The sequence below is a fragment of the Sapajus apella genome, unplaced genomic scaffold (genome assembly GCF_009761245.1).
Source record: "Sapajus apella isolate SASKATOON/1434 unplaced genomic scaffold, GSC_monkey_1.0 scaffold58, whole genome shotgun sequence".
Taxonomy (NCBI): Eukaryota; Metazoa; Chordata; class Mammalia; order Primates; family Cebidae; genus Sapajus; species Sapajus apella.
Window position 1 is genome coordinate 4,683,353 of NW_022436998.1, and position 26,488 is coordinate 4,709,840.

Sequence of the window (26,488 nt, forward strand, 5' to 3'; positions counted from 1 at the left end):
CATGGAAATTCATGCGGTTGTTTAAAATAACAAGATAGATTTGTTCGTGTTGATAGAAGACAATCTCCAAGATACTGTTACGGAGTGAAAAATAATCAAGTATCAAAATCAAATCAGCAGTGAGATCTCAACTAAGCAACATTCTCTGTTATTTTAATTTTAATTTTTAGCAATAATGTGTCTATTACTTATATAGTTAAAATATATGAAGATGATGCCTATAATCCCAGCACTTTGGGAGGCCAAGGCAGGTGAATTGCAAGGTAAAGAGATCAAGACCATCTTGGCCAACATGGTGAAACCCTGTTTCTACTAAAAATACAAAAATTAGCTGGGTGTGGTGGCGCATGCCTGTAGTCCCAACTACTTGGGAGGCTGAGGCAGGAGAATCACTCGAACCCAGAAGGCAGAGGTTGTAGTGAGCTGAGATCATGACACTGCACTCCAGCCTGGTGATAGAGCAAGACTCGGTCTCAAAAAAGGAGAAGGCGGAGGAGGAGGAGGAGGGGGAGGAGAAGGAGGAGGGGGAGGGGGAGGAGGGAAGGAGAAGAATGAAAAGGTGAAGTAGAATGTCTTGAACTTCATATTTTATACAGAAAGATAAAATTGCCCTTGGAGCTGAGCTATGGCACATGGATCCGAGTGGCATCGAAGCACCTATTTCAATCCCTAGGAGACAACAGTAAGTGTGCTTTAGGCGCTACTTCTCTGCTTCTCACTTTCTCCAGCTATAAACATGGTCATAATTCTGGTCACATGTCATTTCACCCATGGAAATGCATAAATCCTGAGGGGAGTGAGAAAAGGCTCATGGAGTGACACTGGAGAAGCTCAGGGATGCTTAGATAATGTTTAGTTTGAGGCTATGATAAAGCCAAATACACAAATATCAGAATTTACACCACAGGTGAACTTTTATGGGAGGGATGCTCATGAAAAACAAATGGCAGAAAACCCTTCTCCGGGGCAGTTTTGTTCTCAATTTTGATGAATAAGAGTTTTGAAAATACAATGTTGTTTTTTGTTGTCTTGTTAGAGAGCTAAATGTGCCCAGAATCTCTTTTCAAAAAGCAGATTCTCTCATATTTTTTTTTTTGCTTATTTGTTGTCATATTCTTTTTACATCAGGTTGTACCTCTCATGTTTTATAATGACAAATTGGATCAACATGGGAAAAGGTTGAACTGGCAGTGATTTCACCAGCCCCAACATCCTTGCATCCACCAGCTTGCTCCTTCAAGTTCAGCCCATTCCGTCAGCTCATCTTCAAGTGTCATTCTCAGCAAAGTTTTCTTCAAGACTTCCTGGAGCCTCTTGATAGAATCAGCTAGGTTTCAGGGGATAATTAGATGACTAGGGAAAGAAAAGGGCTTGGTAAGCCTCCCGGCCCACTTTCACTTGCATTCTTTGAGGTGATTGAAACAGCAAAGAGCCTTTTAATCTGTTTTAGTTGCATCCTGAGTGATTCCAGGTGAGATTCGCCCTAGGAAATCTGTTCTGGGCTCAGTGATTGTCTGCTTCTATTGGATGGAATCAAAACACTTCAACCTAGCTTTCACCAACTAGCTGTGCATCTGCAGCAAGTTACTTAGTGTTTCTGTGCCTCAGCATCCTCTCTGTAATATGAGAGCGCTAGTTTTGCTCCAACTTGGAGCAAGGGATGGACAGCTCTGGGATTTCATATCCAAGACCCTTAAACATTCCACAATCCTTCCCCAAAGATTTATCCTAATCCTTCCCTCAGTTTGGGTCAGGCCTAGAACAAAAACGTATAAGAAATGGTAGAAAAAGTGTCCATGACTACTTCTGACTTAGATAAAGAGACCAATGAAAATAGTAATGGCTCTGCTTGCGTCAGCAGGACATATACTAAAATAGAAGCTCTACAAAGAAAATTAACATGGCCCCTGTGCAAGAATGACACACAAATTTGTGAAATATTTCATATATTAAAAATAAATAAATAATAAACAAAGAAAAAAATTAAAAAGAAAATAGTGATAGCTGTGTCCATCTCAAAGAAAAGCCCAGGAGATTTCCTTTAATTAACCCCCTTTTAGGATAGAACATTAGGAGACCAGAACACATGATACAGGAGGTACTGGGAAGGTTCCTCTTTGTTAGTGTTTTGTCTTGGGGTTGGGAGTCGGTCTCTTCTGAAAGTTCCATAAACACCATCCACTGGCTGAGCATTCAAGGTGGAAAAGGAGACTGACAGCCACATTTGTTGACTGGGTGAGTTTGGGGAGAAATAGACACACAAAGGTCAAACATAACGTCCTAATTAACATTCCCCTCCATTCACAATTCCCTTCTCCCATTCTTCTTTCTTTTACTGAAAAAAAAGGGTACAATTTTAAATAGCTTAAGGATAGCAAACCCAGTTTCTCCTGAAACTATAAAAAGACCCCAGTGTTTTAACATAATTTACATCTCAGAGATTAGAAACCAGGAATAGAGACCCTTTTCAACCCTTCCTGAAGCACAGTGCATCATCCCTCTGGCCATGTGTCTCAAATCTTGATGCATCAGAATCATCTGGGTGCTTTGAAATTCAAGATGATGCATGGGAGTTACCATAAATCAACCCAGAATCCCCTGGAGTGGGGCCCAGGGATCTGTATTTCTGACAAGCTCCCACAGGTGATTCCTTTCCCCATAGCATTTGAGACCTTCAGCTTAATGGCATAATCAGAGTCCTGCCATTGCTATACATACACACACACACACACACACACACACACACACATATATATATATATATATATATATATATATATATAGTATTTTTAGTAGAGATAGGGTTTTGTCATGTTGCCCAGGCTAGTCTTGAACTCTTAAGCTCAAACAATCTGCCTGTCTCTGCCTCCCAAAGTTGGGATTACAGGCGTGAGCCACTGTGCCCAGTCAATAGCTGGTGTCATATACTCTATTCATTGACCACTCTGATCCATTTTGAAGAAAAAATGCTCCAGTTATTATGCTGTTTTAGAACACGGTAAGCATGTCATGTGCTAATTATGGCCAGTGACATCATAAAATAAAAGTGCATTACCGAATGCTTTCAATTTCTTATAATGATGGTAAGGTGGCATGTCATGGGGCCTTTTTAGCCCTAGACATCACTCCAAAGAATTCCAAACAGATATAGCCAAGTGCCCTTAGAGCCCAGATCTCTTCCCCTCAGGCTGTTTACCCAGGGAATAGGATGTCCTGAGGCAAGCTTCCCCCAAGTGAAGTGTTGATAAGTCTGCTTATCAGAAAGACATTACTGGGGGTGTGATATGTAGGGCATCTACATTTTCATGATAGGTAGTCATATGAAAGCTGACAAAGAAAAAAAAAGGGCAGTGATGTGGTGCAATGTCAACAGACAGCTGTCCCCTGCCTCTTGACAAATAGAATGACTTGCATTGCTGAGCCGTGTGATCACCACCAAAGGAATGGCCCTCTCATATTTCCTCCTGATTCACATATTCAGCGGGGTTAGCTTGTCCTCCCCTCCCTCTTCAGCTTCCCGGACACTAAGTCTGGAATGAAAATTCACCTGCCTCTGAGTTGGCGGGGGTGTTACTTGGGTTCCCAGGTTGGAAGATTATCTCACCCGGCCCCAGCTATATAAGCTGACTGGTGTGGAGGGGCCCAGCAGGGCCAACTCCAGGGATTCCCTCCAGGAGAGAAAAACATACAAGACGTCTTCAGCCAACATGATGGTACTGAAAGTAGAGGAACTGGTATGTAAGATGCATTAATTTTACAAAATGAAAACTGGTTCATCTTGGTTTTTATTTGAAAATTGAAATGCCCTTTGCTTTCAGGCATAATGCAAGGAAACTGAAAATGTCATATGTGGAAAAAGGTTGATGTGAGGAAACAAGTGAAATTGAAAAAAAAAAAAAAAATGGAGCTACCAGTAGTGAATTCTCTGCATATTTTCTGTTTAAAATCTCCTTTGGTTTTATTATCACAGTGTGGAATCACATGTAGTTATCAAAATGTCTTAGGGAAGAAATTTTATTGCAAGAATGTAAGTCTGGAAAGTTTACAGTCAAGGTGAAGAGTCATCCAAAGTACCTGAAGTTGAGTTTTAAATAAATAGAGAAGGTTTGTGATTTTTCTAAAAGAAATGTGATGAAGCAGGTTTAAAGTAGATTTACATATGTCAACCTAACCCAGGCTTTGATTTAACCAAGGAAGTAAGACAAGCACCTGAAGGTAATTCTGGGACATTTGTAGCAGCGTGTGTCGCAGCCCGAGGTCTGAGAGTGCACTGTGCGAAGGTGGCTGCCCCCAGGGGAGAAGGACCAAGAGCCTTCTGTAGCATTATCTGTGAAGAATGAGCTGGGACAAGGCTGCTGCTTCTGACGCTGCCATCTTCTTCCCTCATAGGTCACTGGGAAGAAGAATGGCAATGGGGAGGCAGGGGAATTCCTTCCTGAGGATTTCAGAGATGGAGAGTATGAAGCTGCCGTTACTTTAGAAAAGCAGGAGGATCTGAAGACACTTCCAGCCCACCCGGTGACCCTAGGAGAGCAACAGTGGAAAAGCGAGAAACAACGAGAGGCAGAGGTGAGAGCGTCTGCGGAATGCACTAGTAGGATATTGGGGCTGGGGTAGGGAATGGAAACGCCAGGGAAGGAGAAGAGAGAAACAAACCCAATCATGAAGATGTTTCTTTACCAGATGCTAGCCCATAAAGAGGCAACTTGTATGGAACAGATTTTGGGAAACAATTCTTTTACAAGACTATGACCTCTGAATTCTGAAGCAATGGTTAAATGTGCTGTGTTTTGATTGAAAGATACACATGTCCAGTGAATTTCTGATGTTATACACCATGTAGTTAATCCCAAGCAAGGGAGATCTCTCTTTCTCAATAACATGGTTTGTGGTCCGTGGATCATTGTTTAACTGTGTCTGCTGTCTGTGTTGACACAATCTGTGTTTCTCAGTTAATTTTCCTTAATTACTAGCACACATAAAATATGCTTTAGTTAGCTGTGGTCTCTGAACAGTCTGTTTTAGAGGCCCTGCTTAGTGAAAGAGAATGACATTGATATTTCAGAGCTTGACATTTATTCTTAGATTCTCTTTTTATCATGGTCAAAAATTAAACAAGGTTTTGAGCATAATTTTTAAAATCCTTCAAAAATCTAGGGCTTGTTTATGGCATTAATTACAAAGTCATCACTTAGAGACCAGACCATATCCCCAGTTACTCAAGGGCTGATTCTACAAGCAACAAGTAAAGATGATAGCAATTAGCTGAAAATTAGACTCCCAGATAAATATCTGAATAAGAAATCCCTAAAATGAAGTCAAAGATTTATATAATTTTAAAAAATGGTTTTGCTTAAACTGTTCACGTGTTTATCTCAGACAATGCAGATTTAGTTTGGACAACACCAGAATGCTTGTCAGTAGAACTCACCATATTTTTGAAATATGAATTTCTTTTTTAGCTCAAAAAGAAAAAACTAGAACAAAGATCAAAGCTTGAAAATTTAGAAGACCTTGAAATAATCATCCAACTGAAGAAAAGGAAAAAATACAGGAAAACTAAAGTTCCAGTTGCAAAGGAACCAGAACCTGAAATCATTGTAAGGGCTCTTTTGGTCTGTAATACAAGCCCAGTGTTGTGCTACAGGGGAGCAAATACCTGTGGAGGGTTAGATTGAAAGTTGGCAAGCTCACGGTAACTCTCATGCTATATGTGTGTATATATACATTTTATTTTTTTATTTTTTTAATTTTTGCTTTAGACAGAACCTGTGGATGTGCCTACATTTCTGAAGGCTGCTCTGGAGAATAAACTGCCAGTAGTAGAAAAATTCCTGTCAGACAAGAACAACCCAGATGTTTGTGATGAGGTAAGACTCATACAAAGCACTGCAAAATCCAGCTCATTGATTTCATGTTTCTTATGCTTTACTGCAGCCCTGATGGTATAGTTCCAAACTCCTTCCACCTGAAACAGTTTCCCCAGCTGATACTGCGTATGCCAGGAGCCTAATAGGAGAGTTCAATGGTCCAAAAAATAAATAGATATTGGATCAGTGCTACGGATTGCATTGCTTTGTTGTTGTTGTTGTTTTGCACTCATATACATCTGGCTGATTTTTCAGTTTTTCTTTAACTTCTTGGATCCTTATGATAAGACTTACAATATGGGCCAAAAAGTCCCCTTTAGAGATATATGATTGGCATCCTCTTTGATTGAAACCAAACGTATCAACACTAGACCAGAAATCTGGAGATTAGAATTCAGTGGCGGGCCAGCTGTACCACTACTTAGCTATTTGGCTTTAAGCAGCAATTTGCATCCTCTGGGCACTGGTTTTCTTATGTGTAAACATAGGGCATTGGAGTGAAATAATGCCTAATGCTGTTCCAGCTCTAATCCTCCATTAGCCCATTCATATAAAGCCAATTTATCAGAAATCACTAATCCTTTTGTATTCTTTCCCCCATGAAGTGAAATTGGGGATCACTTCTGAAGTTGAACTAAAAGCATGTCTCCCATTCTCCTAAAAATGAATTGAAACTTTTTGATAGTCAGTCTAGCTACAGGCCCAGATGCAAGAAAACTGTCTGATCTGCATGGTAAATGCTGTATGAACAAGGGAAGTGCAAGATACAAGAAAGGGAGATGTCAGCATTTAGGTAATTTTGAGCCTTTAAGTTCACATTCCTCAACGTAGGCCTTTGAGCCCTTAGAAATGTATGTTGCAGGAGGCTCAAATATTAGTTGCAGGATAATTGCTCTGATTCTGCAATTTTAGTTAACTTTGACATTTCTAATTCATAAAGAAGCACTTGAGTTTCTCTCAGTTACGTCAACAGAATCTTCAGCTTCATAGCTCTTAAAAGGGTTTATGCACATTTTAAATTTATTGCTATCTCTTTTTTTAAATCTCTGTTCTGATAGTATAAACGGACAGCTCTTCATAGAGCATGCTTGGAAGGACATTTGGCAATTGTGGAGAAGTTAATGGAAGCTGGAGCCCAGATCGAATTCCGTGATATGGTAAATATATTTCTTTGCTTGGGAATGAGCCAAAATAAGCAAACCATATGAAGCTTCAGAAAACCTCCGATGCAAAACTAGGCTGGCTGGATTGAAAATTGATCCGAGAGAACTAGGCAAAAGCTCATTTCTCCAAATAAAGTTGGGAGATGAGACTAGGTCATGTGAAGTATTTTCCATACATACTGAAAATAGAGGAATATTTCAGGGAAAAGAAGGAAGTGAAAGCTGTTAAACAGAATTCAGTATCCTCATCAGCAAGTTAGTCATTCATTTTCGACAATTAGCCTTTCGACAGCCTTATCCCTCCATTGTACACAGGGCAGCCTGCTCATGGTCCTTTGGCTGCCAGCAACATATACAAATTCTCTAGCTGCACACTTTATATGATAGATGTCAATTGCCACCAATGAGATCTGGGGCTAGACTGCATGTGAAATGAATTGCATCTATGGAAAGTAGCTGCTATTCAGACTTCAATAATTCAATAACTGGAATTTCTACAAAGACCAGTATGCAGCATAATTTATGAACTGAAGATTGAGCTGGGAAAATGCTTTATGTATTTAAATGCAGCTCAAGCTGATTTTACAGCAAAGTGGAAACGAGATATCAAAGAAATCCAAAGGCACTTGGCCAAAATTGAATCCAAAATACAAACACATTGAAAAAAAATTAAAGAAACAAAATATGAAGTTTACATGGAAACTAAAAAATCCTGAGTGTGGGATTAAGGCCAGGGGCATACCAACCACACAGAGCAGTGAGGAAGGGGTCTCCTAGGTTTAACTATGCAAGTTACAACTGGAGCCACACGTGACCACAGTTGAGGTACAGAGGCTGTGCTAGCAAAAATGAGAGCAGAAAACCCACAGGGGTAGAGAAAGAGTGACAGGGATCGCAGATGAGGTGTCAGATCCAGATTAAAATATTTTAGAAGGCACTACTTTTATTCTGCCAGAATTTTTAAGTACATGTGTTTAGAACTTCTGAGTACATTTGACAAAAGTGGCTAAAAGTTCCAGGCAGATGGGTGTTTGAATTTGTATTCTGCCTCTTATTAACTGTGTTTCCTGGGGCTAGAAAGTTGAACTTTTGGGAACCTGGTTTTTCTTATCTGTAAAATGTGCATAGTAACACCTACCTCAAAATGTTGCTGGAAGAATCAAGGTGTCTAGAGTGTAGCACCATGTTGGCAAGAGAAATGTCTCAATAAATGGTCGTTCTTATTCTTTTAAAAATTATTAGATTTATTAAGAGCCTCCTAATAAAACACACATATGTACACACACACACACATATAACTTAGCTAACAGATTTGGTAAAAAAAATCTTTGACTCCAGTTAGAATTGGTAGTCTAGATGGGGACAACTCATTGTTATCACGGATGCCTTGGCAATCAGGTTCTAATTCCCCAGACCACATTCTCCTTCACGTTGTCGGGTCTTTTTCCCTTCCGGTATAGCTCGAATCCACAGCCATCCACTGGGCAAGCCGTGGAGGAAACCTGGATGTTTTAAAATTGTTGCTGAACAAAGGAGCAAAAATTAGCGCCCGAGATAAGGTATTTCTTCTCCTCCTCTTCCCTTCATTCACCCCTTCCCCCTCCCTGCCACCCTCCTCCTTCTCCACTTCTCTCACTCTTCCCCCTCCCCCGCCCCTCCTCCCCTTCCCCCTCTCCATCTCCTAACCTCACCTCTCCCTTAAAGTCATCAGGAGGCCCTTGCTGTGTGCAGACACCCTAGTGACCACTTCTCCCCTTCGCGCATGTCTTGCGGTCTGGGACAGCCGCTATCCTCATTCCTAGCGAATCAGCAGCTTTTTCCAATTTTCCAGTTGCTCAGCACAGCACTGCACGTGGCGGTGAGGACTGGCCACTATGAGTGCGCGGAGCATCTTATCGCCTGTGAGGCCGACCTCAACGCCAAAGACAGAGTGAGTAGCTGGACACACTTGGGTTTCCCAAAGCTTCATTGCTTATGTATTTGGAATCACTCCCCCAAGCCTGGGTACCCTTGCAGGACCCACTTCCTTGCCTTAGACCTACCTTGAGCCTGTTTACTCTGCTTCTCTAGGAAGGAGATACCCCCTTGCACGATGCGGTGAGACTGAATCGCTATAAGATGATCCGACTCCTAATTATGTATGGTGCAGATCTCAACATCAAGAACTGTGTAAGTACTGGAAACCAGAAACACTGCTTGCAAACTTTCTAATTTCCAGAAGCATTTCTTAAATATGTGAAAAGACCTCCACAGTGGCAGTATTTGGGGGTCTAAATGCCCCTGCCCATTTCTCTGAGGACAGTGTTTATCTTGGCTAGGACTCAGGTCACATGGCCAGAGAAGGGGGAAGTCATAGGTACTGCTATGATTTCAGTGCCTGATAAGGTGCCTAATAATTCTTTCACAATTCGGTCTTGAAAATGAAAGTCAAAATTTGCACATCCACACAAATAACTAGAAGTCCAATCTGCCTTGGCCAGTCCTATCTGTTCAAGGGCTGAGAAAGTTAGAAGTAAAGACAGCTGCCATTTCTGAAATGGTCTAAATTCCACAAGGGTCAGTGCAGGCAATGAACTAAAGTTAATCAGTATCCAATCTGAGTAATTCAGAAGGTCCCTTTCCTCCTTACAGCAATGTGAAATGTCACCATTTTCTTCCAGGGGTAGCTGTGCTTTTGCCTGTATTTTTTTTTTTTTTCAGATAATTTCTATCTATTCTCCACTTGGATTTGTCTGCAGATCTCTCAAAATAATTTCCTATATTTAGGCCCTGAAAATTCTTGTATAAGTATGTATTAATTTAACTTCATCTGTAAGCAGGGAACATAACCAACTTTTCCTCATGGTCTCAATTTCCAGACAAACACCATCTAATATAAGCTTTAAAAATATTGCCCAGAGGAACGGATATAAATTTCTGAAGAAACAATTTTTAAGAAGCTTCTGAAAAAGCACTTTACAAAAAAGGGTGGGGGGGGAGGGGCTCTGTCATATAAATGCAAATAATTTTCTACCCTATTTGTGTTACAAAGACTGAGAGGAATATCTTATCCTTTTAAAAAAAAATCTGGCTTGGTGACAGGATCAAAGAATGGTGATAAATGAAGGTTGCTTGGGATGAGAAAATGTTAACAGTAGTGCTTCCTCAGGCTAAATATTGGAATTGATCTTATCTAATAATTTTTTTAACTATCAGAAAAAGGGCAAGTTCAATGAAATCTTGAAAGCTGCAGAAAATGTGACAATTTTATTTTTTCAGGCAGTGAGATACTACCAGCAGAGACAAATAGCATACAGGTTTAGGAAGACTGTGTAAGTCACCAGAAAAATCAGGATGTAAATGTCAATGGAGAGAAGTGCAAGGAATTTATGGAAGAGTAGCCCAAAATATACAAATAGGGCTCAGAGTTCTGAATTGCCAGTTAGATCCTTAGCATCAGGATTATGGAACTATTAATGTCATTGACCCAATGGATTCTTTCCCCCAAAGATCAATAACCGAGTGATGCCATCTTAAGGGAGATTGAGAACAACATAGAATATTTTCTCATTATCCAAACTCTATATTCATGTCTACTGATGACTCTTCCTAGAGAAAGGCTCTACAGAGGTGGGGAAGTTCCAAAATGAAGGTAATAGGGCCACTAATTTAAATACCTATAGATCGCATAATCTGACTTCTGGTTGGCCTTACTATGCCAGGCAGATGGCATAATTGTGGCTGCCAGTGTCTGTGCACATAACTCTTTTAAAGGTCCTCCTCCCCAACCCAGCCTATGTTGCTCTGTGGAACCACAAGTACCATGTTGTTAACTCTCCTGATGTTTTTCATAGAAGTCACAAATCCAGTTGGGAAATCTCTTGATTTCCAACTGTTGCCAATTCATACTAATCTTTACAAAAATCTAATTTCTGTTTGAGTCAAAACAAAACAGGTCTCTACTCTGGTTTGCATCTCAAAGCTGCCAATTTGCAGTCTCTGAGTTAAAAAGAAACTTCTCAATGAATAGAAATGGAAAAATTTAGGACTTCTCATACCTATAGATAAGAATTGAGAGATGACATGGTTTTAATATTTTTAAGTATCTTGAGACGTGCATAAGGGAAATCAAAATTTGGCCTCAAAAATTGTTTTTACACATGTCATTGCCATCAATTCCAAGAAAAATACATTTCCTGGGAAAGTCCATTGTAAATTCTGACAAGTTATGAAAAATCTGCTCTCGGGAACAGTAATAGTACCCATACAATACCCGAGTACTTAAGCCAAGTTATTGATGCAGTTCATTTACCACCACTGCTTTTTTTTTTTTTTTTGGAGACAGAGTCTCACTCTGTCACCCCAGCTGGAGTGCAATGGCATGATCTCAGCTCACTGCAACCTCCGCCTCCCAGGTTCAAGCTAGCTATTCTCCTGCTTCAGCCTCCTGTGTAGCTGGGATTACAGGTGTGTGCCACTGTGCCCGGCTAATTTTTGTATTTTTAGTAGAGACAGTGTTTCAACATCTTGGCCAGACTGGTCTCGAACTCCTGACCTTGTGATCCACCTGCCTCAGCCTCCCAAAGTGCTGAGATTAGAGGCCTGAGCCACCGTGCACAGCCCATTTACCACCATTTCTTATCAATCAAAGCACTATCCTTCAAATGGATAGGAACTGATTCTTGGTTCAAGAGGGATGCTGCCACCTCCAGGAGCCCATTCCACAAGATACTGGAAGATGTATGGGGGCATTTTATAAATTTCAAAGTGACTTGGGGTGCTCTTGACACTTAGTGTCTAGGGACAAGGGATTTTACCAATACCACATGAAAAAGATTGCTACTTTAAAATGGCAAAAGGATCCCTCTGAGAAACAGTGAAGGGCTGGTTTGAGTATAAACTGCAGATCACTCCTAGTGGAAACCATAAAACACTGTGATAACATATACCTATTCCTTACCTCATAAAATACACACACAGAAAGTGAATTTACAGATGTCACCCACCCGAAAGTCAAGTTTCCTTATCTCGTTTGATTAGGCTGGGAAGACGCCGATGGATCTGGTGCTACACTGGCAGAATGGAACCAAAGCAATATTCGATAGCCTCAAAGAGAACTCCTACAAGACCTTTCGCATAGCTACATTCTGAGGGAAACGACAGACTCTGTTCAGTGACTGTTCACTGGCATTTTGAAGGCATGGCACAAAAGAAGATACACTAGCCATAAAATCTAGTTTTTATTTATCAACATATTGTGAAGATGTACCTGATGAAGTTTTGAGAAAGCACAGCGTTATAGGTGTTTAAATTTCCTTTAGTGAAACTCTATTTTTATGTATTCCTGTTTATTTATTAACTGGCACACTACTGATATTCAGACCTTCATGATCATCCATTTGGTGAGCTGAGCTTCATTTGTACGTAACACTTCCAGAGACTTCCAATAGGTAGTTCTTAAACCAGGGGAAAGAGCAAAGTTCAAGTGCCTACTTATGTGTCATTCGCTCATGTAAGGGTTTTTAAGAGAGGGTTGATTATTGCAGCCCTCTTCTATCCTGAATTTTTAATGCAGAAGTTTGAATGAAGCAAGGGATGGCATGTAGGGACAGGAGTGGAAACAATGGAAGGAAAGTGATTCTGTGAAAAGGACAGTGAAGCCAGCCATTTACCCCCAGGCTGGTTTATTTATTTATTTATTTATTTTCTACTGAGTACACAGAGTACCCAGGTGAAGGGAATGTCATGAGTGTAAGTGCAAGGCAGTGGAAGGAGAACCCAAATGGACCATGCAGAATTGAATATGCTAAAAGAAAGAAAGAAAGAAAATGCAAACTGTAAATGTGTAAATGTTTATTGTATTGTATGTACCTTTTATATTCATAATAAAAGCAAGCAAACTCCAAACCTCTAAGTCCTTCTGTAAGTGTGCTGGGAATGTCCTATGTGGGAAAATAAAAGCCATATGGGAGGGTTTTTTCCCCGTTGTTTCCCCAAGTTTTGCAGATTAGAAATGTCCCGTAAAACAGCACTCCCAGTATTTCATGGGTATACAGACCACCTAGGGATCTAGTTAAAACGCAGATTCTGATTCAGCTGGTCTCGGGTGGGGCCGGAGATTCTGCTTTTCTGATAAGCTCCCAGGTGATAGGCCACGGAATGCCAACACCTAGGCTGAGAGTATAAAGATACAAAGAATTCTAGTGAGCTTTCAGTCCCAGTAATGTGTAGAAAGAGACCCCTGGTGGTCAGAATGATTTCTGCATGGTAAACCTGCTTTCCTTAAGAAGTTCCCAGCAGGGCTTAACTAGAGATTTTTTTTTTTTTTTTTTTTAGAGGAAAATTTTTTTTTTTCCCATTTTTTTTTTTTATTGCATTTTAGGTTTTGGGGTACATGTGAAGAACATGCAAAATTGTTGCATAGGAACACACGTGGCAGTGTGATTTGCTGCCTTCCTCCCCATCACCTACATCTGGCATTTCTCCCCTTGCTATCTCTCCCCAGCTTCCCACCCCCCCCCGTCCCTCCCCTATTTCCCCCCATCTGACCCCAGTGTGTAGTGCTCCCCTCCCTGTGTCCATGTGTTCTCATTGTTCAACACCCGCCTATGAGTGAGAACATGCGGTGTTTGATCTTCTGCTCTTCTGTCAGTTTGCTGAGACTAGAGATTTTTTTAAATTAAAATGTAAATTTTAAGCTCTGGAGTATATGTGTAGGATGTGTAGGGGTGTTACATAGGTAAACATGTGCCATAGTGGTTTGCTGCACCTATCAACCCATCACCTAGGTATTAAGCCCAGCATGCATTAGCTACTTCTCCTAACTCTTTCTCTTCCCCCACCCCACCCCCCCTACAGGCCCCAGTGTATTTTGTTCCCCTCCCTGTGTCCATGTGTTCTCATTACTCAGCTCCCACTTATAAGTGAGAACATGCTGTGTTTGGTTTTCTGCTCCTGTGTTAGTTTGCTAGAAATAATGGCCTCCAGCTCCATTCATGTCCTGCAAAGGACATGATCTCGTTCCTTTTTATGGCTGCATAGTATTCCATGGTGTATCTCTACCATATTTTCTTTATCCAGTCTATTATTGATGGGCATTTGGGTTGATTCCATGTCTTTGCAATTGTGAATAGTGCTGAAATGAACATATGCATGCATGTATCTTTGTAATAGAATGATTTCTATTCCTTTGGGTATATGCTCAGTAATGGGATTGCTAGGTCAAATGGTATTTCTGGTTCTAGATCTTTGAGGAATCACCACACCATTTTCCACAATGGTTGAACTAACATCAACAGTGTAAAAGTGTTCCTATTTTTCTGCAACCTCACCAGCATCTGTTATTTCTTGACTTTTTAATAATTGCCATTCAGACTCTATCCATCTGATGAAGGTCTAATATCCAGAATATACAAGGAACTTAAACAAATTTACAAGAAAAACAACCTCATCAAAAAGTGGGCAAGGACATTAACAGACACTTCTCAAAGAAGACGTTCATGTGGTCAAGAAACATATGGAAAAGAAAGCTCAACATCACTGATCATTAGAGAAATGCAAATTAACTAGAGATTTAACAATTCTTTTGGACAGGGACTGGCAGTGTCAAAGTCCTCCCAGGAGAGAACATAGACCACCACAGGCTAATATCACAGTGAGTCACAATTTTTTTGGTTTTCTAGTGCATACAAAAGTTATGTTTACATTATTCTGTGGTTTAATAATTGCACTATAGCATGATGTCTAAAAAACACCATACACACCTTAACTTAAAAAATATTTTACTGCTGGCTAGGTGTGGTGGCTTACGCCTGTAATCCCAGCACTTTGGGAGGCTGAGGTGGGCGGATCACGAGGTCAAGAGATCGAGACCATCGTGGCCAACATGGTGAAACCCAGTCTCTACTAAAAATACAAAAATTAGCTGGGCATGGTGACATGTGCCTATAGACCCAGCTACTCAGGAGGCTGAGGCAGGAGAATTGCTTGAACCCAGGAGGCAGAGGTTGCAGTGAGCCGAGATCGTGCCACTGCACTCCAACCTGGAGCCTGGTGATGGAGCAAGACTCTGTCTAAAAAAAAAAAAAAAAAAAATTAATGCTAAAAAGTGTTAATTGTCATCTGAGCCTTCAGTGAGTCATAATTTTTTGCTGGTGGAGGCTCTTCCCTCCATGTGGATGGCTGCTGACTGATAAGGGTGGTAGTTGATGAAGGTTGGGATGGCTGTGTCAATTTCTTAAAAGAAGACAAATATGAAACTTATCGCATCAATTAACTCTTTCATAAAAGATTTCTCTGTACCATCTGATGCTGTCTGACAGCATGTTACTATCAATAGAACATCTTTCAAAATTGGAGTACATCCTCTGAAACCCTGCTACTGCTTTATTAAGTTGGTGTAATATTCAAAATCCTTTTTTATCATTTCAACAATGTTTATAGCATCTTCACTAGGAGTAGATTCCATCTCAAGAAACCACTTTCATTTCTCATCCATAAGAAGCCACTCCTCAACTGTTCAAGTTTTATCACAAGATTGCAGCAATTCAGTGACATGTTCAGCCTCCACTTCTAGTTTTCTTGCTATTTTCACCACATCAGCAGTTACTTCTTCCACTGAAGTCTTGAACTCCTTCAAGTCATCCATACAGATTGGAATCAACTTCTTCCAAATTCCTGTTAATGGTATTTTTACATCCTCCAATATCCCATGAATGTTCTTAATGGCACCTAGCATGGTGAATCCTTTCCAGAAGATTTTGAATTTACTTTGCCTGGATTCATCAAAGGAATTGCTATCTATGGCATATAGCCTTATGAAATGTATTTCTTAATCAGACTTGATTCAGAATGCTCCTTGATTCATGGGCTATAGAACGGATGTTGTGTAAGCAGGTATGAGAACAACATTCATCTTCTTGTACATCCTCATCAGATGCCCATCTCTATCAGAGCTCTTGGGTGACCACATGCATTTTCAATGAGCAGTAATGTTGTGAAAGGAATCTTTTTTTTTTTTTCCTGAGCAGTAGGTTTCAATGATGGGCTTAAAATATTCAATAAATCATGATATAAAAAGATATACTATCATCAGGGCTTTGTGGTCCAATTTATAGAGCACCAGGCAAAGTAGATTTAGCATAATTCTTAACAACCCTAGGATATTCAGAATGGTCAATGAGCATTGGTTTCAACTTAAAATCACCAGCTAACAAGGGAGTCATCCTGTCTTTTGAAGCTTTGAAGCCAGGCATTGACTTCCCCTGTCTAGCTATCAAAGTCCTGCATGGCATCTTCCAATAGAAGACTGTTTCATCTACCTTGAAAATCTGTTGCTTAGTGTAGCCATGTTCATCAGTTATCTTAGCTAGCTCTTCCAACTCTTCTGGATAACTTGCTGCAGCTTCTCCATCAGCACTTGTGCTTCACCTTGTACTTTTATGTTACAGTGATGGCTTATTTCCTCAAATCTCATGAACCAACCTCTGTTAGCTTCCAGCTGTTTTTCAGCAGCTTCCTCACCTCTCAGAGTTCATTGCACTGAAGAGTTAGGACTGGATTAGGATTTGGCCTAAGGCACGTTGTAGCTGGTTTGGTCTTCTATCCAGTTAGCTCTGGATTAGCCTAATCCAGTTAGCTCTGGATGAGGCTTTGGCCTAAGGCACGTTGTAGCTGCTTTGGTCTTCTATCCAGACCACAAAAACTTTCTCCAGTCAGCAATAGGGCTGCTTTGCTTTGTTATTATTTGTGTGTTCATTGGAGTAGCATCTTTACTTTCCTTCACGAACTTTGCCTTTGCAGTCACAACTTGAGTAACAGGCATAGTTTTCAGCCTGTCTTGGCTTTCTGCATGCCTTTCTCAATAAGCTTAATCATTTCTAGCTTTTGATTGAGAGTGAGAGATGTGTGACTCTTTTTTTCACTTGAACACTTTTTGCTGGTCCATGGTAGGGTTATTAATTGGCCTAATTTCAATATTGTTTTGTTTCAAGGAATAGGGAGACCTGAAGAGAGGGAGGGAAATGGGGAAAGTTAGTCAATGGAGGAGTCAGAACACACAACAAAATTCATGGATTAAATTTGCTGTCCTATATGAGTCCAATTTGTGGCTACCTAAAACAGTTATGATAGTAAAATCAGAGGGTACTAACCACCAAAACACATATAATAATAATGAAAAAGTTTTTAATATTGTGAAAATTACCAAAGTGTGATGAGGGAGACAGGAAACAGGCACACGATGTTGAAAAAATGGCACCAATAGACTTGCTGTATACAGAGGTGCCACAAATCTCCAGTTTGTAAAAAATCCCATATTTGCAAAGCACAATAAATTGAAGCACAATAAAAGGAGGTATGCCAGTAGTTTTTTGAACAGGTGGTAGGCTAGGTCCTAAGACATGTGATGAGAAAAAGAGATTGTCCCTGGCATGCCCCCCTGGGATAGAGGAATATTAAATGAATAATGAGGAATAAATATATAGTCATGTCACCCAGAATGATGTTTCGATCAATAATATACAAGGGTGGTCCCATATGATTAAAATGAAGCTGAAAAATTCCTATCACTTAGTGACAGCCTAGCTGTTGTAACATCACAGTATAGTACATTACCTTTTCTATGCTTGTTTAGATACATAAAACACTTACCACTGTGTTACAGTTGCCTAGAGTATTCAATACAGTGACATGTTGTGCAGATTTGTAGCCTAGGAGCAACAGGCTGTACTGCTCGTAGTAGGCTGTATCATTTAGGTTTGTGTAAGTAACACTCTGTGATAATCACACAACAAATCCACCCATGATTCACCTTTCAGAATGTATCTCTGTCATTAAGTGAGGCATAAGCGCACAGTGTCAGTCTGTAGTAAATATGACGAAGGAAGCAATACAGAGTGCTGTGAGTGTCTAAGATGAGGAGGTTTCCATAAAGACTTCTTTGAGGTGGTAACCTTTAGGGTTTGTCTGAAAGATAAACAGGAGTTATTCAAGCATCAGGTGTTCCAGGTAGCAGGAATACTGTTCTATGGAATACAGCAAGGGTATGAGAAATGTTTGGCACTTGTGGAAAGACATGAAAGCCCATGAAGTCTGATGTGAAACACTAGCACCAGGAGACCCACTTCGTATAGGATCATCTATGTTAACCTCTGATATGCCTCTAACCATTTGGGAGAGTGTATAGGTATAGTCCATAATCAGAAGGTCTTCTAATTAATCTGGTCATAGACACATACAGAGTTGTGAGAATGGTTTGAAATATTTTTGTACCTTTTCCATCTAGTGCTTTACAATCCAGGGAGTGTACCTCCCACAGGCATTGGGGATTTTGTTGTTATATCTTTCACTCCCAATCCTCTTTGTCCACCCCTCTACCTTCCCCACAGCATCCTGGCTTAAGTTTGTCAGACTCTTAAGGCTCAGGGTTCTTTAGTTTCTTCCAAGTGAAGCACCTACAACACGGACATTTCTATTGCTAGTGCTAATGTCTCCTGTGGCATAAGTTCGATGTGTTACTGCCATGTGACCAACTTTTCTTTATCGTATCTGCCTCAAATCCAACCCCCCTAAAGAGCTGGGAGTGTACATGAGAGAAGAGAATAAAGAGTTTAAAAATTTTGTGTTGCCGTATATAAATATTTGTACTAATAACTAGGTAGAGGGCATGACAGACAATATGGAATAAATGCCATTAGAATAAGACCAGTGCTTAGTTATCTTAGTTATCTCTGCTAACAGAAAAAATAAACACATGGGGGAAATTTTTCAAGTTTTTTTTTTTTTTTTTTTTTTTGAGACGGAGTTTCGCTCTTGTTACCCAGGCTGGAGTGCAATGGCACGATCTCGGCTCACCGCAACCTCCGCCTCCTGGGTTCAGGCAATTCTCCTGCCTCAGCCTCCTGAGGCGCTGGGATTACAGGCACACACCACCATGCCCAGCTAATTTTTTGTATTTTTTTGGTAGAGATGGGGTTTCACCGTGTTGACCAGGATGGTCTCGATCTCTTGACCTTGTGATCCACCCGCCTCAGCCTCCCAAAGTGCTGGGATTACAGGCTTGAGCCACCGCGCCCGGCCATTTTTCAAGTTTTTAATCACGTAGTCATTTTTTAAAATAAGGTTCTCTTCTTGCCTTCCCACTGAGTCAAGTCTTTGCCCACAATCTTTCATTTTGTGTTTGCTGTCCAGTGAAGGGCACATCCCATTGGCCAATGGAGAGTCCTAGAAGTTGTTTTTGATCTTCTTTCCCTCAACCTTCTGTTTCAATCAACCACCAGGTCTTACCAAGTATACTATGGAAGTAGTGCTGTGATCTCTCTGTGTCTTCCATTTCTAGGTGCCTCTGCCCTAGTTCAGGTCGCAGTTACTTCTCATCTGGATCACTCGAACAGCCCTCTTAGGCTCCTGGCCTCCAGGCTTGCTTACCTCCAGCCTGTTTTTCAAGTTGCAGCCACAGTGATTTTTCTAAAATGCAAAGCTGATCAACTCACTCTCCTCTTTCAACCCTTTGATGACTTCACATTTCCCTCAGGATGAAATAAAAACTCCTAAAATGTCTTACAAAATCCTTAAAATCTGGCTGCTGTTAACTCTTTATTCTTATCTCTAATTACTTTCCTGGCCAAACTCTAAATTTCAACTCAACTAAATTTTCAGTTCCTTAAAAAATCCAGGCATTTGCTTTACTGTTTTCACATACTGTGCCAACTCCCTGGAAGTCTCTTCTTCCCACTACAGCCCACTCTGCCCCGTCACATCACTTCTCCTCAATCCTCCCCTTTGGTCTAGCTGTATTTCCTCCAGGAAGCCTTCCTGAGCCCTTAGATTTTGTTAGTTCCCCCAGGTGTCTTCCTGCTGTACTTTGCTTTTTCCCCATGTAATAACATCTGTCATACTGCCCTCCCTCTCCTCTTGAACACCCAATACTCATTATGCCAATACAGAAATGAATAACAAAGGGAGCAACACGTCACCAATAATTCTGGTTTCATGACATTCTGATTATTTCTGTGCACATTATGTATGGGCTTTATAATATATGTGTATTTAGTTTTGTAACTTTTTCAACTGAACAACTTCTTCTAGACCTCTTTATAGACGGTATTCTTTTGTTTCAACATACAATGGATTATTTAATCTTGTTATTATTGGATATTTAGTTTGTTTCCATTTTCACATTATTTTAGACATTGTTACAGTGAATATCCTTATCCATCCAGCCTTTATAATTAACCAGTTATTTCTGGATAATAAATTTACAAAAGAAAAATATTTGCATCAAATTATATTCCCTTCCACAATGTTACTGCCTTTCCCCACCATCTTGAAAATATCCACTTTATAAATCTTTTTTTCTTTTAACTTTCAACCTGATCAGCCAGATATATTTTTGGTGATTTTCCCCTACATGACTAGGAAAGTTCAGCACCTTCTTGCTTACTAGACATTTAAAAAATCAACTTTATTTGTCCAGTTTTCTAAGTCAGGTCTCCCGGAAGCAGCGTTTGAAATTAGGATTCTTGTGCAAGTGACTTACTGAGAGTCCTCTGTAAGGGAATGGGAAAAAACAGAACATGGCAGAAGAAGCAAAGATGTGGTTTCAGGAGAAAGCCACTCTCAGCCTAATCCCATGGGGTGCTCAGGAGCATAAATTGTACCACCGACGCTAGTGGGCTGGGCTGTAATGTCCTGCATCAGTCACTGCCCATGGACCAACCTCAGAGGAGACAAAACTTCCCAGGCATCTCCAGGTAAAGTAAAGTGACTCTCATCAGCCCAGGACAATCCTCTGGAGAAGAGTGAAGATAAGTCATTAGTACCCAACATCTTTAGCACCTGTAAACCTGGGACCACCACCCTGGGAATGGGGATCTGCGTGGATGCTAACAGCATGTCACGTTGGCTATTAAACCTTCCCGGAATATGCATTGTAAATGTTCTTTCCTAGTTGTTTGTATGTAGAGACAAATCAATGAAACTTTGTTTTCTGGCTTTAATGACCATGCTTAGCAGGTCTATTCCAATCCAAGATCATTATTTTTTTTAACTAACTTACATTTTCCTCTAGCATTTTACAAGTTTTTTTAAAAATTTAAATCTTTAATCTCTCTTTATTTACTATAGGTGTATATTGGGTGCAAGATAGAGATTTGACTTATTTTTTTCATAAATAATAGCCAACACTTCAATATTCAAATTAATATAACCAAGTAATAAATAATAAAATAGTGGGTACTGTTTTTTGTTTTTTTTTTTAAAGACAGAGTCTTGCTCTTTCACCCAGGCTGGAATGCAGTGGTGCAATCTCCGTTCACTGCAACCTCCGCCTCCTGGGTTTAAGTCATTTTCCTGACTCAGCCTTCCGAGTAGCTGGGATTACAGGCATGGCACACCACACCTGGCTAATTTTGTATTTTTAGTAGAGACAGGGTTTAGCCATGTTGGCCAGGTTGGTCTCAAACTCCTGACCTCAGGTGATCCATTTGCCTTGGCCTCCCAAAGTGCTGGGATTACAAGTGTGAGCAACAGTTCCCGGCTGTAGTTGGTACATTTTATATGATAGGCCCTGTTCTAAGTAAACCTACAAATACTAACCTACTTAACCCTTGCAATAATGTTACAGGGAGGGAGAACAGATGAAGTGAGGCAAAGAGAGGTTACATAATTTCCCCAAGGTCATAGCTAATGCGATACTAGCAAATTAGGCTTTTAACGCATGTACTTTTTCTTTCCTCTGTGCACTTAACTGGTGTGCTGTACTGCCTCTCCCAAATAGATAACCAATCATTTCAGTATCACTTACTGAACAATCAATCCATCATTTCTTTTTATAACTAAAATGTGATCTTGGACTCCCTTCTTTCACTGTTCTTTCTGAATTTCTGCACCAATGAGTTCTAATTACAGTACCAGAGTTTTGCCATACTCTGTAATATTCAGCATTGTAAGTCCCCTCCATTAGGTTTTTCTCTGAAATTTCCAGTTCTCACATTTACTTTTTCAGAATACCAAGTCTAAAGACCAAATGCATAAACAAGAAAAAAAAAAATACAGGCATTTTGATTTTAAATTTTGTTAACTGCATAGTTTGGGGGAGAATTTGATTTACAATTTGTCTCATTCAAGAAAACAGAATGTATCTCTCCATGTATTCTAGTCTTTATTTTCCCTTTCTTAATATTTTCATTAAGTTTTCTTTATAGAGGTCCTAAACATTTCTTGGTAATTTATGTCTCTGTGAATAGTGTTACCTTTTAAAATTATGTAACAGGTTATTAATCAAAACTGCTGGTTTTTATGTATTTATACATAATTGGCCCCTCTGCCAAACTTCATCTTGGTTTGGCAGAGGTATTGTCATCCTATAGCAATTAAATTAGTGGTTCATTCTAACAAAAGTAAATATTAGAAGGAAACCTGCCTCTGCTATTCACTGGTGACCAGCCATCATACCCTACTATTGTGAACAATGGCATAAACATGTATTAATAGAAAGCAGGCACGACTGCAAACACATACTACACAAATGTATAGTAAATGGACAGAAGCTGAAAGGTACTTATATTTCTATTGTTTTCCCCATTTACTTTACGAGTTTTCCAAGACCGTCATATCTACAAATAATTGTACCTCCTTTCTATAATATGAAAATCTTGTTCTATCTGGTCCAACCATAGCTAGTACATCACTAATTCATAAATTAAGGTGGGACAAAAAATTAAACATATATCCTGTTAAGCATTTTGAGCTTAAAACAGATAAATGTATACTCAGGTACCAATCTTTTAAATAAGGGTCAAAGCCTGTTCTTGGGAGTATGGATACACTGATGAGAGATCCAAAGTTGTCTTTCTTGAATTCTAGTCCCTTTAAAACAGAAAAGGAACTTGATATTAGTGAAGCAATCCAAGAGTTTTTACTGATCACTCCCAAATCTTGTTATCCTTCGCACACCTAATTTGACAGCAGTTCTTTGTAATGACTTATCTTTTCCAAACATTTCCAAAGTGTTGGCTTAGTTTTCCTGGCAATTCTTTATTTGCCCCCAATAGTTCATGAATTTTCATATTTTAAAAAATTAATTTACATAAAATGCTAAATACAGTTGGCACAAACAGATTTGTGAATAAACACAGCTGACTTTTGGTGAACTTAAGTGGGGTGAAGGCAAAAGCAAACTGGCACACAAGGAAGTGGCAGACTTTTGGTGTGTGGGCTCAGCAGCAGCAGCCTCAATTTTACAGAAGGAATGGGTAAGCTGATCCATCAGATTGGCCAAGTGGTAGTCAAAAATGCTTTTGGAGCCATCACACTTAACATGCACAAAAAATAGACACTACGAACATATCTATGTATGCATACAATATTCTTCTACTTGAATTTTGCCAAGGGTTTTTATTGTTATTTTAAAAATCAGGAGTGGATTTTAAACTTATTAAATGTCTTTTTGGCATCTATTAAGAATATTCTGATTTTTCTCTTTTGACCCATTAATATGCAAAAGGATACTGAATTAAAAAGAACTAGAAGGCCAAGTATGGTGGTTCATACCTGTGCCCTGTAATCCCAGCACTTTGGGAGGCTGAGGCAGACAGACTGCTTGAGTACAAGAGTTTGAGGCCAACTTGGACGTGGCGAAATCCCATTTCTACAAAAAAAATACAAAAATTAGCCGGGATGTGGTAGTGCATGCTTGTGGTCCCAGTCATTCGGGAGGTTGAGCTGCAAGCATGGCTTGTTGACACTCCAGCCCGGATGACAGAGTGATACCCTGTTTCAACAACAACAACAACAACAAAGAATAAATCTCACAAAAAAGGAATAAATGATGTACTCTGTTTTAATGTTTTTAAATCAATATTTTATTTAAACATCTATATTCATTGGTGAGGTTATAAAGTTTTCTCTTTTTAAAATTATATTTTCTCCAACCTGCAGAACAGTTTGCTTTCGTTTAAAAAAGTTTCTTATTCAGTTATACCTCTGGTTCTACTCCATTGTGTTTTAGAGCCCTTACATTAATATTACATAAATGCAGACATGTGCAAAAAAAGCTACTTGTACTTAACATGATCCTGTTATAAAAATAAATTATTTCCAAAGTTGATTGAGTCCAATGCTTTGCTATTTTAATACAGCTATTAGGAAAATCAAAATTAAGTTTTTAGGGGTTTCTAACTAAAAGTAAGGAATCCTATTTCAAAGACCTCATGGAGGTATGAAGCAGTGAAGGAAGAGTCCAAATGTAATTTTACATGTGCATCCTCTCTCCTTCTACAAACTCTACAGCAATTCCTTTTAGAAAAAAAAAATGTTAATTTGGTGAATACATGAGAGAAGCTTAAAACATCAACTAAAAGTCACTTCTTCAATATAAGTTTGAATATCTTCAAAATAACTACTATTTGAGTATGAACAAGAAACTTTTAAAAGAAGCTCTTAAAATATTCAAACATCTGGCTACACTGGTGGTCCATGTAATCCCAACACTTTAGAAGGCCAAAGTGGGAGAATGGCTTGACCCTAGGAGATTGAGACCGGCCTTGGCAACATAGTGAGACCACGTCTCTACAGAGAGAAAAAAAAAAGCCAGGTGTGGTACTGTGCACCTGTAGTTCCAGCTACTTGAGAGGCTGAAGTGGGAGGATCGCTTGAGCTCAGGCTTGAGGTTCCAGTGAGCTGTGATTATGCCACTGTACTCCAGCCTAAGCAACAAAGCAAGACTCTTTCTCAAAAACAAAACAAAACAAAACAAAAATACCTGAAACACCTTATTCAAGTGTATCTGCTGTTATCACTTACAAAAAGGAGAAATAAATAGTTTTTCTCTCTTAAAGTACATCTAAATTCATTAAGCTGGCAGTCTTTTGAAAAAAAATGCTTCACTAGGTTTTGTTTGTTGTTTTAATGGATTGGAAGTAAAACTGTTTTTATAGACTATTGATTTCTAGCTCCAAATGAAAACAGTAAATCACACAAAGGTTTTCTCTTTGTTGTGGCTGATGAAGTATAAAAGGGAAGAAGGGACTGCTGACAGACACTGGGGCATTCTTTTCAGCCCTCACACTTGGCTTTCTTGGGAGCTGGAAGACAATCTTCATCCCCTTCTGATGGCCGAGGTTTCTTCACTGTAGAAATAATTCCAAAAGCAGTTTTTCTAGTTTCTGTAAAACCAACAGGGAAAACATTGTGCTTGAAGTTAAGACATAATATAAAAGGAGGTGGTTTAACATATTACTTTAGCTAACAGTACTAGTAAATGATAAGCCATAATGAACTGTTATGGGTGCTAGTGTCATTTACTGTCATTATCTTTTTTCCCCAACATACACAAACATCAGTATATTATTAACATTTAATTTATTCCTAAAGATTACCTCATGCATAAAACTGCAGGACAGTGTTATCTCTAATGGTCTGTCCATGACACCTTATGCAACCAGAACCCAAGTCATAGACATTGGTGTAGCAGATGCTTTATATATGGTAGACAGACAGACACATCAAGAGAGCAGACACAGCAGTCGAGTGTATGGCTCCCACGTGGAGCACGTGCTTGCCTTGTTTTACAGCATGTACCCTCTCTCTCTATTAGAACATCAAGGTACCTCTGAAAGAATCAATTGCATTGTATTGTGAACACCCCACAATGGCCTGGTTATGCAAAAGGTGTTCAATAAATACTAGTTGAGTTAATGAATAAAATCAAACTCATAAATTTATTGATCTCTTATCTAACTGGTGACAATGAACAAAGAATAACTGGGAATTATTAGATGCTTAGATTAGGTTGGCAGCAGAATTCAACTTAAATTAAACCAATTTCCCCTAGAAACCTGCTAATAGGCCAGGCGAACTGTGTCCATATACACAGGGTATTAAGATGTCTAACAGAGAGTGCTTTTTCCTATAATACATGCATGTGAGAAGCACAGTAAGAGCAAATATAATAGGAATGGAGGCAGCCACAAGAATTAACTGCCTGGATAAAATTACGAGGTATTCATATAAAGGAGACACTCCTTGGAATAGGGTAAGCGGAATAAGAAAAGGAGAATATTCCTTTGCAAAGGCATGGAGAGAAAGGTAAGAAGAACCGAGATAAGATAGTTTAGGGGACAATACGGCTGGTATGAAGGAGGAATATGAAAAAATAATTAGGAGGAAATCAGGCTGGAAGAATAGCTTATGAAAGGCTACAGTGTCATGAAGAGACTCAAACTCTGTCCTCAGGAATGGAGTGGGATTATGAAGGACGGAGATACTCATTAGCTACAAAGGAGGCAGAATCAAAAGAACTTGAACAGAAATTTAGTTAAGAATTATTTCTTGACGGGGCACGGTGGCTCAAGCCTGTAATCCCAGCACTTTGGGAGGCTGAGGCGGGCAGATCACGAGGTCAAGAGATCGAGGCCATCCTGGCCAACATGATGAAATCCCATCTCTACTAAAAAAAAAAAAAAAAAAAAAAAAAAA

The 26,488-nt window shown here is 39.6% G+C and overlaps 2 protein-coding genes, 1 long non-coding RNA gene and 1 other non-coding gene across 5 annotated transcripts in view; 2 read left to right on the top strand and 2 right to left on the bottom strand.

The window, feature by feature from the left end:
• The first annotated feature begins 1,847 nt into the window (after nt 1-1,847).
• Nucleotides 1,848-1,952, top strand: LOC116528467. The gene has a single exon (XR_004259043.1). It is a non-coding gene; the product is annotated as a U6 spliceosomal RNA (small nuclear RNA).
• Nucleotides 1,953-3,476: 1,524 nt separating this feature from the next.
• ANKRD1 (ankyrin repeat domain 1) lies at nt 3,477-12,919 on the top strand. Of its 2 annotated transcripts, XM_032245562.1 has the most exons (9): nt 3,477-3,734; nt 4,390-4,569; nt 5,463-5,600; nt 5,763-5,870; nt 6,929-7,027; nt 8,494-8,592; nt 8,865-8,963; nt 9,104-9,202; nt 12,053-12,919. In XM_032245562.1, exons 1-9 carry the CDS (start codon nt 3,708-3,710, stop codon nt 12,161-12,163), a joined length of 960 nt encoding a protein of 319 aa, XP_032101453.1. In that variant the 5' UTR covers nt 3,477-3,707; the 3' UTR covers nt 12,164-12,919. The 2 variants fall into 2 exon arrangements, with proteins under 2 accessions (XP_032101453.1, XP_032101454.1); XM_032245563.1 differs by lacking the exon at nt 6,929-7,027 and having other exon boundaries at nt 3,526-3,734.
• A 9,236-nt stretch (nt 12,920-22,155) lies between these two features.
• LOC116528338 lies at nt 22,156-23,605 on the bottom strand. The gene is made up of 2 exons (XR_004258990.1): nt 23,564-23,605; nt 22,156-22,879 (listed from the first exon to the last, which is right to left on the bottom strand). It is a non-coding gene; the product is annotated as an uncharacterized LOC116528338 (long non-coding RNA).
• Nucleotides 23,606-24,898: 1,293 nt separating this feature from the next.
• RPP30 (ribonuclease P/MRP subunit p30) overlaps nt 24,899-26,488 on the bottom strand; it is a 29,969-nt gene continuing 28,379 nt past the window's right edge. The window contains exon 11 of the mRNA XM_032245564.1: nt 24,899-25,176. Within this exon, the coding sequence (XP_032101455.1) occupies nt 25,067-25,176 (110 nt within the window). The 3' untranslated portion in view covers nt 24,899-25,066. The remainder of the gene's footprint in view (nt 25,177-26,488) is intronic.